The following is a 14,859-nucleotide window of genomic DNA, read 5'->3' as shown; positions in this document are numbered from 1 at the left end:
AAACTGCTGTAAATATGTATATTGGTGCTAAAATTCCACCCAGGACAGCTTATTATAGACATTTCAGCTGCTCCTTTGAGGCAACAAGGAAATCTGCTATGATTAAATCTTCAAGTGTACCTGTTGGCTGTCTACAGCATTTGCTACTATGTTCTTCTTCCTTTTCTTCCTTCTTCCTTTTCTTTTTTTTCTAATCATCACTGCAAATTTTAGCTTATCCATTAACGAGAGACGAGTGACATCGACAAAAATGCAGCTTATCCTGAGAATGAGACTGAGAATGCAGCCTATCCATTCACTAGAGACCGGTGACATCACTGAGAATGCAGTCTATCCATTCACTAGAGACCGGTGACATCACTGAGCATGCAGCCTATCCATTCACTAGAGACTGGTCACATCACTGAGAATGCAGCCCATCCATTCACTAGAGGCTGGTGACATCACTGAGAATTCAGCCTATCCATTCACTAGAGGCCAGTGACATCACTGAGAATGCAGCCTATCCATTCACTAGAGAGCAGTGACTTCACTGAGAATGCAGCATATCCATTCACTAGAGATTGGTGACTTCACTGAGAATGCAGCCTATCCATTCACCAGAGACCGGTGACATCACTGAGAATGCAGCCTATCCATTCACTAGAGACCGGTGACTTCACTGAGAATCTAGCCTATCCCTTCACTAGAGACTGGTGACATCACTGAGAATGCAGCCTATCCCTTCACTAGAGACTGGTGCCATCACTGAGAATGCAGCCTATCCATTCACTAGAGAGCAGTGACTTCACTGAGAATGCAGCCTATCCATTCACTAGAGAGCAGTGACTTCACTGAGAATGCAGCCTATCCATTCACTAGAGAGGGGTTACAGCCCTGAGAATACAACTTATCCATTTACTAGAGACCAGTGACAGTGCTAAGGTTACATCCAATCCATTTACTAGAGGTTTGTTACATTTCTGGGATCTCAGCCTTTTTTTATTCACTACAGACAGGTAACAAAACTGAGATTGTAGTTTATCTTTCACTGAAATTGTAGATGTCTAAAGAGGAAATGTTTACTGTATATAGCAATCAACAAGTTCCATAGGAGAGATATAGAACCTCTGGTTACTAAAGTTGCTGCAGATTGTTTTTGCTTTATAAAATCACACTGGCATACCAGTTTTTTTTTTTCATTTGTTAGTAGCATTCATTTAGCGTAGATTTAAAATTTTTCTGTGTATTCAATTTGTAGGATGGAAGATTAAAGACTGGAGATCACATCTTAAAAATTGGGGATACCATTGTGCAAGGAATGGCCAGCGATCAAGTCGCCCAGGTGTTGAGGAATTGTGGAAATTCTGTCCGAATGGTTGTGGCTCGGGATCCTGTGGGAAAAACTCCCATCAGGCCTCCTCCACCTCCGGCTCCAGCCACATTGCCGGTTGGGTCAGGGCCTCCTTCGGGAATGAAGAATGTCGGCACCGTGAGTACCAAATCATTCTATTTAGAATTCTAAAGCCTGTGATTCATACATGGCCACTAAGCAGATCAGCAATACAAAATGCATTTCTAAGCTGTCCGGTGCGGGTATGGAGATCAAGATGCTAAGAGGGCTCCCCTTGCGGCTAAGTGCAGCGCGCCCCTGGAGTTGGGAACAGGGAGTGCGGTGCTCAAAGAAGCATGGTTTGCCAGGTGCTTATTTGCAAGTCGGATGAACTTGGCCACTGAGGGATGACTGAAGTAGGCTGAGCTGAACTTGCTGTATTTGGTAAGTGGAGGAACCAGGAGCAAGGCCTAAGGTCATACACGGATAAGTCAGTCCAGAGCATAAACAGGGGTGAGCCAGGGTCATACACGGAAGACAGGAACAAGCAGAGTCCAGATGCAAGCCGAAGGTCAAGCCGGGTGATCGGGAACAGAAGCAAGGTCAGATGCAAGCCAAAGGTCAAAACCAGGAGATCAAGGAGCGAGGTCAAGGCAAACCGGGTCAACAATGGCTAATCACAAATCAGGAAATGGGGTCACAAGGCACACAGGGAAGCTGAGAAGATAATCCAGCAATGTCCTGTTGTCAATAGCTGGCTTAAATAGGGCCGTTGACGCCAGTGTCTGTCATGCCACTTGCGCACCATCACGCACGCGCAGTATTGTGCATATGTGTGCGCCAGTGCGTGCTCCTGCACGTCTCGGAACCCTCTGTGAGCATCCATGTAGGTTCTCTGCAACATTGAGCGTTCTGTGACGGCCATTTCCCTGACATAAGCACTTACAAAAAGGAAAATAAATTGGCTTTTGCTGCGCTACTTTCCTTCAGACTCACCGTTCTGTTGTCCAGCAGCGCTACTCTTCCTGGCTGAATAAAATCCAGCATCATTCAGCCCACTTCCTGTGAGCCGAGGCTGATCTGAGCTCACTGTACTGCTGTACAGAAAAATAAAGGAGAGGGTGAATCTACTCCGGAGAGGATACAGACAACAAAAAAAACCTGACAGTGTTTTATAAAAAAAACGCTATACTTTATCTTGGTGTTACATTTTTGAGTTCTAATCAGAACAGGATGTGATGATACATTTTTCGATGACTACACCTACTCTGGTAACAACTTTCCAAGAAGGCAATTTTTTTTTTCCTCACCATAATGAGGTTTTTTCCTTTTTCCTGTTGTGTCTTCAGGACAGGAAGTGAAAGGAAATCTCCCTTAGCAGGAGATGTCTACTATTAGAGTATCCTGTGCATTGTCCTGAGTGTGTATGGTGTGATATAATTAAACCCTGTGGTCCAACACACAAGTTAAACACCGTTTTTTACCTAGTATTATTAGGTTGACAAAGCTCTGTGGCTTACGCATGCATTTGCAAATGTGTGCAGACTAAAACCCTGCTTTTAACGCATACTGTTAGACAGGTTTACTTGGTTGTCTGCAGGCTGGTCGGTAAGTTAAGCTTGTTTTTTTTTTTTTCCTTGAATTTATCCTTGGCCTTGTTTATAACTGTTAGCCTTCCAATGTTTCCTACTGCGATAGCCAGCTATAGATGGGGGGCAAGTGGCATATCCTTTTTCTATCACTTCTCGTCCAACATCAGTGCCTGACCTCACAAATGTGCTTCTGGAAGAATGGTCAAACATTCCCATAGACACACTCCTAAACCTTGTGGACAGCCTTCCCAGAAGCGTTGAAGCTGTTAGAGCTGCAAAGGGCGGGGCCAACTCAATATTGAACCCTACGGACTAAGACTGGGATGCCATTAAAGTTCATATGCGTGTAAAGGCAGGCGTCTCAATACTTTTGATAATACAGTGTAACTTCTAGTGGGCAGGGGCTGTCTCTATTGTGGTACACTCCATCCTCCCTTGGGCTATATACACTCCTGGCCCCTGCACGTAGAATGTTAAACACACCACTCTGTTTTTTTTTCTCCTCTGAATGTCCAAGGATTTCTGCAAATTTTATATGGCCCCGTGAAGGGGGGGGAAGCTGTACAGGACCCCATGATTTCTACCAGGAGTATGTATAATCTGCTTGAATATGAGGATATGTTTTTAATGTTGCGTTAACATCCTATATAGCTGGCTTGCTCTTCTATTTTAGGATAGCCCAGATGGCGGTATGTATGATGTCACTCTTACCAAGAAGGAAGGCCAGAGTCTCGGAATTACCATTATTGGATATACTGGTTCAAACAACGGAGGTGAGTAGTTACTTATGAAAATAGGACAAATATTGGCTGCATTGCTTAAAAATCCCTAAACCTACACTACAAGCTGGTTTCCTGGTTTGATGCTGGCAGCTGGGGGATCTATTGTCGGGGGGGGGGGGAGGGGTCTATTGTTGCTGAGGAGGTTTATTGCAGGTGGGGGTCTATTATTGCCATGGGGGGTTTATTGCAGGGGAGGTCAATTGTTGCTGCGAGGGATCTACTGTTGATGGAGAGAGATATTGTTGATACTTAGTTCTGTATTCTCTAAAGGGGGGAGTACTGCGAGGTAGGTAGCTGGTGGAACCAAGGGACGGTGCTCAGAGGTGCGTAGGGAGCAGAAACAAAGGGTGGATCAGAAGGGCGGAGTTCCTGCACCTATTTTGAGGAATAAAGCCCTGTTTATTACAGGTATTTATATAGCGCCATCAATTTACACAGCGCTTTAAATATATTGTACATTCACATCAGTCCCTGCCCTCAAGGAGCTGACAATCTAAGGTCCCTAACTCATTCATACATACTTACTAGGGCCAATTGAGTCACAGGGAGAACATGCAGGCAGATAGTGCTGTGGTTGGGATTCGAACCGACGATCCTAGTGCTGCTAGGCAGAAGTGTTAACCACTTGGTCACGGTGCTGTCCAACTAGTTAAACACCTAAATAGCGAGTACACCTCTATTCTCCTCTTGTCATTGTCCCTACGTTGCCAGTTCCCTCCCAATACCCTTTGTCTGGCACTGTGTAAAAAATATTACGTTGGATAAAAAAATTCTACACACCCCTGTCAAAATGTCTGGTTTCTGTGATGTAAAAAAAATGAGACCAAGATCAGAACATTTCAGAACTTTTTTTTTTCCTTTTAATGTGACCTATAAACTGCATAAGTGTTCACACCCTTACACTAATACTTTTGCTTTTATTACAGCAATCAGTGTTTTTGGATAGGAGTCTATCAGCATGGCACACCTTGACTTGGCAATTAGATGTGCACTGCCGAAAAATGTGTTCGTTTTCACTATAAGTTCGTTTCATTTGTTTTGTTTTTTTTGTTTTTTCCGGGTCATTTGTTATGATTGCAATTCCTAAATTTGAAAATAAGAAAAAAAAAAGGTAAAATTTCGAAAGAATAACTATTAAATTATAGGTATTGGAATCTCCTTTTAAATTTGGCTGTTAGTGAACGTAACGAATGCCGTATCTAAACAAATGGAACGGAATGAATTACTAAAACTTTGTTTATTATTATTTATTAATAATTTAAGTGCCATCTGTTCTTTAGAAGCATTTGTAACTTCGGATAAATTTGTATTATACTAACGACCAAATTTGAAAGGAAATTCCAATACCTATAATTTAAAGAGGAAGTAAACCCTGATGAGTTTACTTCCTCTTTCATTCCCTGCAAAGGCAAAGCATAATGGGCTACTGTGCATCGCATAGTAGCCCATTATGTGTCACTTACCTGACACAGGAGCCAGCGAAGTCACCGCTGTCCCCTGTAGTCCTCCGCATCCATCTTCTTGGTGGGGTCTCGCAGCTCCGCCGCTGTCATTCGGCAAAGCCGCCATGACGTCACTCCCGCGCATGCGCACGGGAGCCGACACGCGCGGCAGCTCCGTCGTTGAGAATGCCGCGCTCAGTGCGCCTGTGCGCCGCTGTCTACGGCGCATGCGCCGTAGACAGCGGTACCTGTTTTCGGGCAAATAACTCCTAAACCATATAGGTTTAGGAGATATTTCTTGGACCTACAGGTAAGCCTTAATCTAGGCTTACCTGTAGGTCAAAGTGGTTTGTAAGGGTTTACAACCACTTTAATAGTTTTCAATTCTGAGTTTTCAAATTTACAAATATTCTGAAAAAAATTTCAAACAGGTTTTGTTCATTTGGACATTTCCGATTGAATGAATTTGTTGAAATTTTGTTAAATTCAGAACAAAACTAATTGCAAATGTCTATTGGCAATATTTGCCCGCTCTTCTTTGCAAAAACACTCCAGATCTGTCAGATTGTGAGGGCATCTCCTGTGCACAGCCCTTTTCAGATCACCCCACAGATTTTCAATGGGATTTAGGTCTGGGCTCTGGCTGGGCCATTTCAAAACTTTAATCTTCTTCTGGTGAAGCCGTTCCTGTGTTGAGTTGGATGTTTGCTTTGGGTTGTTTTAATGCTGAAAGATGAAGTTCCTCTTCACGTTCAGCTTTCTAGCAGAAGCCTGAAGGTTTTGTGCCAATATTGACTGGTATTTGGAACTGTTCATAATTCCCTCTACCTTGACTGTTCCAGCTGTGAAGAAAAACCGCCCCAAAGCATAATGCTGCCACCACCATGCTTCACGGTGGGTATGGTGTTTTTTTGGTGATGTGCAGTGTTGTTTTTGCACCAAACATAACTTTTGGAATTATGGGCAAAAAGTTCAACCTTGGTTTCATCAGACCATAACACATTTTCTCACATGCTTTTGGGAGACTTCAGATGTGTTTTTGCAAAATTTAGCTGGGCTTGGGAGTTTTTCTTCGTAAGAAAAGTCTTCTGTCTTGCTACTCTACTCCATAGCCCAGACATGTGCAGAATACGGGAGATTGTTGCCACATTTACCACACAGCCAGTACTTGCCAGATATTCCGGCAGCTTCTTTAATGTTGCTGTAGGCCTCTTGGCAAGTTCCCTGACCAGTTTTCTTCTCGTCTTTTCATCAGTTTTGGAGGGACGTCCAGTTCTTGGTAACGTCACTGTTGTGCATATTTTCTCCATTTGATGACTGTCTTCACCGTGTTCCATGGTATATCTAATGCCTTGGAAATTCTTTTGTACCCTTCTCCTGACTGATACCTTTTTAACAATGAGGTCCCTCCGATGCTTTGGAAGCTCTCCACGGACCATGGCATTTGCTATAGGATGTGACTAAGAAAAATCAGGAAAGACCTACTAGAACAGCTGAACTTTATTTGGGGTTAATCAGAGGCACTTTAAATGATGGCAGGTGTGTACTGACTTTTATTTAACGTGAGTTTGAATGCGATTGCTTAATTCTTAACACGGCTACATCCCCAGTTATAAGAGTGTGTGCACACTTATGCAACCATGTTTGTTTTTCATCTTTGTACAGATAATAGGTCATATTAAAGGTGGAAAACGTTCTGAAATTATTTGTCTTTTTTTTTTTTTTTTTTTTTTTTTTACATCACAGAAACCTGACATTTTAACAGGGTGTGTAGGCTTTTTATATCCACTGTACCTCTTGATGTCCATAGGGTGGGAAGTTTGGCATAGTGTACCCATAAACTTTGCTGAACTGGAATAAGAAAGTGGGAAATGCGGTGCAAGACGGCCACCAATCGGTCCCACTCCTAGTTTGAGTGCTGTCTATGCAAAAACAAAGACCAGCTACTGCGATCATCTCATGGCCAAGATGACCACTTGTCTTCGATGGGAGAGTCCCCCTGTCATGTAACTCCTCCACTTTGGAGGATGTATTTTCTGATCTAAAAAATATAAAAATTATATAAAGACATAGCCCAAAATGGCATTCTACCAGTCCTTTAGCGACCACTGGTGTGCCACTTTATGTACTGGTACTTTTCTATATTGTTTTATATTTGTGCATTTTATAATCTTAATACAAATGATTGGAAAGGAAAGTGGGGGAAAAAAATAAGTTCGCATGAAGCGTACTAACATGACTCCAGCTAAAGCTAAATTACAGGAGCTATGTATGAAGTATTTTTCTGTTTATTAACGTTGTATCCTCTATCTGCATTCAGTATCCTTTTTTTTTTTCTTTTTTTTTTTTTTTTCTTTTGCCACACCAATGATAAGACCTCAGGATTTGAGCAGGTATGCAGGTTTCCCCTTCAATTACTATGCCTGAATGAGTCCATCCAATGCATGGCCCCTTCATCACACCTGTGTGTCATACTTGGACATTTTCACTTGGGTCGAATTTTTTAAAGAATTTTCTTTCGAAAATCTTATCTAAGAGTTTCGTATTTCGCACCATTAGTGGGCTGCAGCAACAGCCGATTTTCATGCAGCCATCGAATTTGAGTAATCGGATATGTTGGAAATTTTTCTAATCAATGATGGGAGAATCATGCGAGAGAATTCCGGGAAACAAAAGAAGATTCCTAGCCACGGAAATTCTTTTCTGTAGCAACAAGAGGTGAAATTTGAAGGCTTGGTTGGCCAAATTTCCAAATCAATGGTGGCACCATCAGATCACAAAATGCACAAAATTTCAAAAGAAAATTCTTTTGAAATTCGACCCATGTATGGCCAGCATTATGGAGCCATACACTATATGAAAAATCAGCCGCACCCATTTTTCGCAAAACCAACATTCGGCCGTGAGTACAAACGATGGTGCCATCATGTAATGACCGATAAATCGCTCAGTAGACATAAATTAATTCTTTTTTTTTTTTTTGTTATTTATTTATTTATTTTTTTTGTTTTTTTACATATACCTAGTGCAGACAGTTCGGATGGGAAACACATTAACCTTTCAATTTATAATTCATTAGGCAGAAAATTTCCAAACTTGTCCTTCATTTTTTCAGCTCAAAAACGTCCCAACAATTGGCGATTTTGTGTCCCTCAACTGGCCAAAAAACAAACAAACTGTCTAAATGACTGAATTTCGGCCGATGTTGTTGTGTTTTTTTTTTTTTCCCCCCATATAGTGTCTGGCCAGCGCTAGGGATGTACTCACTTTTGTTGCCAGCGGTTTAGACCTTAATGGCTGTGTGTTGAGTTATTTTGAGGGGACGGCAAATGTACACTGTGTAAGGGATCTTCCCGGGGTAGGGTGTGTTTGGACACAGTTCACAGCAGACTTGGAATTTGATAAAGCAGATCTTGGCGTTTATTCGTGGTACAAACAGTCCAGCAAACAAAATATACAGCAACACCGTGCTTTCTAAGTACAACAAAAATAAAAGTCCTAGCCCGGCTGGGCGCTTACTAACAGGTTCTGCTCACCTATCTGACACTTACAAACACAGCGTCTTTCGCCTGGATATCGCAGGGTGAGTTTTAGCTCCAGCAGTGGCTGTGCTTGCAGCTTCCTTCAACACACAGATTGTTCCTTCCCTGGCTGAGAAGCAATCACCTGCAGACCCTACAGAGCCTTTAGCTTCCCAGGCTAATTAGGATCCAAGCTCACCTGATCCCAAACCCAGAACTGGATCGGGGGATGTGGAATGACAGGTCCCTCTACCAAACCTACCTGCCATTCCATATAAACCCAGGCCCGGCAAAATTAAATAACAACTCAGCAGCATATCGCTGCTGAGAAACTGATCCATCCTGGATTTACCATCTCACACTGTGTAGCAACCTAGGTGAGATGTACACCCCCTCGATCACTTCTCCAGTGACATGTCTACAACTGTTATACAAGCTGTACACTCGCTACTTTACATTGTAACAAAGTGTCATTTCTTCAGTGTTGTCACCAGTGGTGTCGCTAGGGGGTGGCTTTTGGGGTTATAGCCCTGAGTCTCTGCAGGGGTCCCCAAGGGCAGGGGAGGCTCTCTGGGAACCCTGATGTAAGTGGGGGGCTCTCTGGGGATATATACATACAGACACACGCGTATATTACGGTATATACATGTGTATGCCCACCCAAGCGTATGACTTTTTTACTACGCCGCTATGGGCTCTAGCCCCAGATCTTTTGTAGACCTGGCAATGCCCCTGGTTGTCACATGAAAAGATAGAATAAAATATATTTCCAAAAATGTAAGGGGTGTACTCACTTTTGTGAGATACTGTGTGTACTGTACATCATGGCAGAATTTTGCAGTTTAAGAATACGCCCCCTATAATTATACAGCTAAGTGAAAAATCTGTTGGGAAACTAAATTTTGAGCTGCCTGCATTGCTACAGTTCCTTGCCTTTCCTGTTGACTCTTTTCCTTTTATTTCCTTCTCCCGTGTGGATTTATAGTCCAATACTTCTCCTTCTTTGTTCTTCCCTTCTGTTATGAATTGCATTCATTGTATTCTGTTTGACATTATTCAACTGAGATGAAAAATCGCCAGCGGAGCCACTGGAAGTGGACAGTCCCAACTTTGAATCAGCATGCTTTCTTTATAGCAGCAATCATTAAAGCAATTTACACCCCTGCGTCAGCCTTTGCATGGTCATCTGTATTAAAAAAAAAAAAAAAAATGCCCAATGTACAAACTACATTGCCAACGTCTCCTAAATCTCCATTGTGATAAATATAAACTCATACAAGCTATAACTGCATAGTCCTTATGAAGACTGATATTGGAAACTGAGCCTGAAGTATATTTTCACACAATGCAGTTTTAGGCTCAGAACTCATGAGCCTTGTAGTGTCCCTCCTATAATGAAGGTCTGAACCACCAAGAGTGTTCATCTGACACTTTGGGGAACTCTGAGGAGGAATCGTAGTCGGCCATATGCTCCCTCCTGGGTAATTACTGTTTTATGTAAATCACATAAAAAGGGTATTTGAACAATACCATTGTTACCCTTGAATGGAGCTTCAACCTAATTTCTTTATCGTACATCATGGGACACAGATCCATAGTATTAACTATATGGGTATAGGCACCTTCAGGTGATGGACACTGGCACACCCAATACAGGAAGTTCACTCCCTATATAACCTCTCCTCCTACAAGGAGTACCTCTTTTTGTTTTTTTGCCAGTGTCTAAGGTGTTGATCACAAATGAAGATGTGCTCTGGAGGGATCCTTGCTGAATTTAAACAGCCTCCACAGACCGGATCCATCCAAAGTGCAGCGATGGAGTGCTGTTCCTCCCACCAGGGCCAACAATGCCAATGAAGAGGCATTATTCCTCCTACTGACCACGGCCTCTACAGTGCCTTGCGAAAGTATTCGGCCCCCTTGAACTTTTCAACCTTTTGCCACATTTCATGCTTCAAACATAAAGATATAACATTTTAATTTTTTGTGAAGAATCACCAACAAGTGGGACACAATTGTGAAGTGGAACGAAATCTATTGGATTTTTGAAACTTTTTTAACTAATAAAAAAATGAAAAGTGGGGCGTGCAAAATTATTCGGCCCCCTTGCGTTAATACTTTGTAGAGCCACCTTTTCCTGCGATTACAGCTGCAAGTCGCTTGGGGTATGTCTCTATCAGTTTTGCACATCGAGAGCCCATTCTTCCTTGCAAAACAGCTCGAGCTCAGTGAGGTTGGATGGAGAGCGTTTGTGAACAGCAGTTTTCAGCTCTTTCCACAGATTCTCGATTGGATTCAGGTCTGGGCTTTGACTTGGCCATTCTAACACCTGGATACGTTTATTTGTGAACCATTCCTTTGTAGATTTTGCTGTATGTTTGGGATCATTGTCTTGTTGGAAGATAAATCTCCGTCCCAGTTTCAGGTCTTTTGCAGAATCCAACAGGTTTTCATCCAGAATGGTCCTGTATTTGGCTGCATCCATCTTCCCCTCAATTTTAACCATCTTCCCTGTCCCTGCTGAAGAAAAGCAGGCCCAAACCATGATGCTTCCACCACCATGTTTGACAGTGGGGATGGTGTGTTGAGGGTGATGAGCTGTGTTGCTTTTACGCCAAACATATCGTTTTGCATTGTGGGCAAAAAGTTTGATTTTGGTTTCATCTGACCAGAGCACCTTCTTCCACATGTTTGGTGTGTCTCCCAGGTGGCTTGTGGCAAACTTTAGACAAGACTTTTTATGGATATCTTTGAGAAATGGCTTTCTTCTTGCCACTCTTCCATAAAGGCCAGATTTGTGCAGTGTACGACTGATTGTTGTCCTATGGACAGACTCTCCCACCTCAGCTGTAGTTCTCTGCAGTTCATCCAGAGTGATCATGGGCCTCTTGGCTGCATCTCTGATCAGTCTTCTCCTTGTCTGAGCTGAGAGTTTAGAGGGACGGCCAGTTCTTGGTAGATTTGCAGTGGTCTGATAGTCCTTCCATTTCAAAATGATCGCTTGCACAGTGCTCCTTGGGATGTTTAAAGTTTGGGAAATCTTTTTGTATCCAAATCCGGCTTTAAACTTCTCCACAACAGTATTACGGACCTGCCTGGTGTGTTCCTTGGTCTTCATGATGCTTTCTGCGCTTTCAACAGAACCCTGAGACTATCACAGAGCAGGACAACATTGGATAATTCAGAGATCCTCGCTGAACTTCTGGAGTGAGTTTGCTGCACTGAAAGTAAAGGGGCCGAATAATTTTGCACGCACCACTTTTCAGTTTTTTATTTGCTAAAAAAGTTTAAAATATCCAATAGATTTTGTTCCACTTCACAATTGTGTCCCACTTGTTGGTGATTCTTCACAAAAAATTTAAATTTTATATCTTTGTTGGAAGCCTGAAATGTGGCAAAAGGTTGAAAAGTTCAAGGGGGCCGAATACTTTCGCAAGGCACTGTATGTAAAATATTTTTTACTCCCACCGACTTGGGGCATTTTCTATTCTCACTGGCCACAGTCTGGCCCCGTAAGGTCTGAAGGACAGACCTTACGGGGCTCCATCGTTTGGTGACCCCCTGGGTTAAAGGATAGGGTAAAGGACTCTGTTTTAGGATCTTGAATGTGGTTGTTGGGATACACAATCCTTTACTTAACAATTTTTTTGCCATCAAATATATGTTGTCATTTTGCACACACCCACAATTTATTAATTTTGTCATTTGTTAAATCATTGTTAGGATCTAAATGATCTTTAAAGTCCACTATCTCCTTTTTCAGGACCTTCTGGTATTTATGTGAAGGGGATCATACCGGACAGTGCTGCGGACCACAGTGGATGCATTAAAGTTAATGACAGAATTGTTGCTGTAAGTAGGCTTTTCCTAAAGGTCTGACCTGGAAATTTGTATGATGTGTTGAGAGCAGGGCAAGCTTAAAGCCCAAATTAAGCCACAAAGAGATACACAGGCAGGTATTGTACTAAACGCCTCCATTTTCATAGTCTTACCCCCATTTTCTGTAGCTGTGCAGAGGATGTCCAAATATGGCTGGACAGTTCAATAGGCACCAGAGTTAAAGTGGAACTTTACCCATAACAACTCGAAACAAATAATAATCTTTATCAAGAAAAATACATTCTACATTAATAAGTATGCTACCAAAATTTGTGAGTTTTGTAAATTGTCTCCAGCATTGCTCCTGTTTCTTTTTGCTGGAGGCTGCCATTTTGCTGAAGCCCAGAGCCCCTTAGCAGCAGTAAATCTTTAGGCTGCTAGCAGATCGGCCTCTACAAATTCAGCACAGTGCTCTATTATTAGAGAGCAACTGAGCATGTGCGGAGAAGGGTGAGACAGTGTGTTACTGGTTTCTAAACAGTACACTTATTTTGTAATGTTTTACATAGTTATAATTGCGAAAGGGGCCAGCCTGATGTGATCTAGCAGGACTTAAAGGAAGTAAACCCTGATGAGTTTTACTTCCTCTTTTTAATTTTTTTTCCCCTGCAAAGTAAAAGCATAATGGGCTAGTATGCATCGCAAACTAGCCCATTATGTGGCACTTACCTGCAAACGAAGCCCACGTTGTGGCCGCATTCATCTTCGCCCCTCTTCCTTCCGGGACCACAGACTCCGGCTCTGTGACTGGCCAGAGTCATGTGATGTCACTCCCCCACATGCACGAGGGAGCCATCGGTCACGGCACTTGCTAGTGAAGAAATGGCACGGAGGGCCGTTACCTCAGAGCGCATTTTCCGATGATGTTGGCGCAAGCGTATATGGTAAAAATCTCCTAAACCTGCAGGTTTCCGAGATATTTACAGTACCTACAGGTAAGCCTTATTATAGGCTCACCTGTAGGTACAAGTGGTGTAACTAGGTTTACTACCACTTTTTAATTTTCTGACTAAAGTTCCATTTTAAGCGGCCAAATTGGCCCTGTCGGCACTACTCCTCCCCAACGTTTTTTTGATCCTAAAGTGATTGTAAACAATCGCCTTGTAAAATGAGCCATTCAGTTTGAAATGGAAATGAAAAGGCAAAACCATTTTTGTATAGATATAAAAATACTTTATTTTTTTTCCCTTTTTATTTTATAAGTGATCACATTCCCTCTGTTCCCAGTTGCATAAGAGTTGGGAGGGAGGAGAAGCAGCAACACACAGAGCTTCCCAGTGAATGGCTATGCAGCAGGGGACGTGTCAGGATAAGTCTGATCATTGGCGGAGAGCACACAGAGTTCCCAGCCTAGCTAGAGACCTGACCACACTCTGCTGTCATGCCTAGTGTGGTCAGTTTTTAATAGGAAAGCAGAGGGAGTGGCAGGAACACCAGGTATTTTTACATAAAGGAAGCAATACAAAAAGGACAGGATATTGTCTCATACAAGTATATCATAAAGCGGGCGCAAATCGGGAATATGAAGTTTTGGAGGAACAAGTGCTTTAAGAGTAAAGGTACCGTGCAGAAAACTGTCAGTGGCAGCATCCAGTTGCATATAGCCAATGTTTGGGTATTTTGACAGCTGTCAGAATACAATAGCTGGAAGCGGGAGATTCACCCTCCACCCTGTTTTTAGCAATCTCAGTAGATTTCTTTCAGCACTGCCAGCATAGAGCAGTGCAATACAAGGGCAGAAAGCAGCATCTTAACTGAAAACAAATAAGTATTTCAATGCATTCTAACAAAAAAAAAGTCAGATTTATATGACAGATTAAATTTGGACTTTAAAGTCCAACATCAACACCATGGCAAGGGGTGACCAGTGTTCCCTATGCGGCAGCAAATGGTCATAGTTCCCCTTGCCACACCAGATGGCCAGTATTCCCTAGGTGGCAGCATATGGTCAGTATTCCCCATGCCATGCCAAATGGCTAGTGTTCCCCATGCCACAGCAGAGCTGGTTTATGTTGAATGCCAGAAGGGTATCAGTTTGAAATTTCTGACTATCTAGACCAGGCTTTCCAAAATGGTGTTTCTTGGGCCAAATTCATCCCCCTTACTGCTCATTTATGGTCCTCAGCTGGTTTAAGTAGGCTCAAGCTTTTCTCTATTTGAAGGCCATACATCCTTACTTCCTTATGTAGAATTCTGAAAATACAGTGTAGCGCTAAAGTAATATAACAACAATGAACCATAGTATTCAATGTGTATAACATTTAAACAAATCAGGTGAACTAGCAAGGAGTCCAATGTTCACTGGATGTAAACTGGAAAATTCGTGAAAGT

General features: G+C 42.5%; 1 protein-coding gene across 3 annotated transcripts in view; it reads left to right on the top strand.

Moving 5' to 3' along the window:
* Positions 1-14,859, top strand: part of PATJ (PATJ crumbs cell polarity complex component) — a 400,698-nt gene that overhangs the window by 45,548 nt on the left and 340,291 nt on the right. For all 3 annotated transcript variants that reach the window (XM_077450582.1, XM_077450581.1, XM_077450580.1), the window contains exons 7-9: positions 1,241-1,471; positions 3,578-3,677; positions 12,413-12,501. In XM_077450582.1, coding sequence (XP_077306708.1) covers positions 1,241-1,471; positions 3,578-3,677; positions 12,413-12,501 — 420 coding nt within the window. The remainder of the gene's footprint in view (positions 1-1,240; positions 1,472-3,577; positions 3,678-12,412; positions 12,502-14,859) is intronic.

Source organism: Lithobates pipiens, unplaced genomic scaffold (assembly GCF_037356315.1).
Source record: "Lithobates pipiens isolate NorthernLeopardFrog02 unplaced genomic scaffold, aLitPip1_a1.2 Scaffold_23, whole genome shotgun sequence".
NCBI classification, from domain to species: domain Eukaryota; kingdom Metazoa; phylum Chordata; class Amphibia; order Anura; family Ranidae; genus Lithobates; species Lithobates pipiens.
The sequence above is the reverse complement of the archived record's forward strand: the minus strand, read 5'-3'. Positions and strand labels throughout refer to the sequence as shown.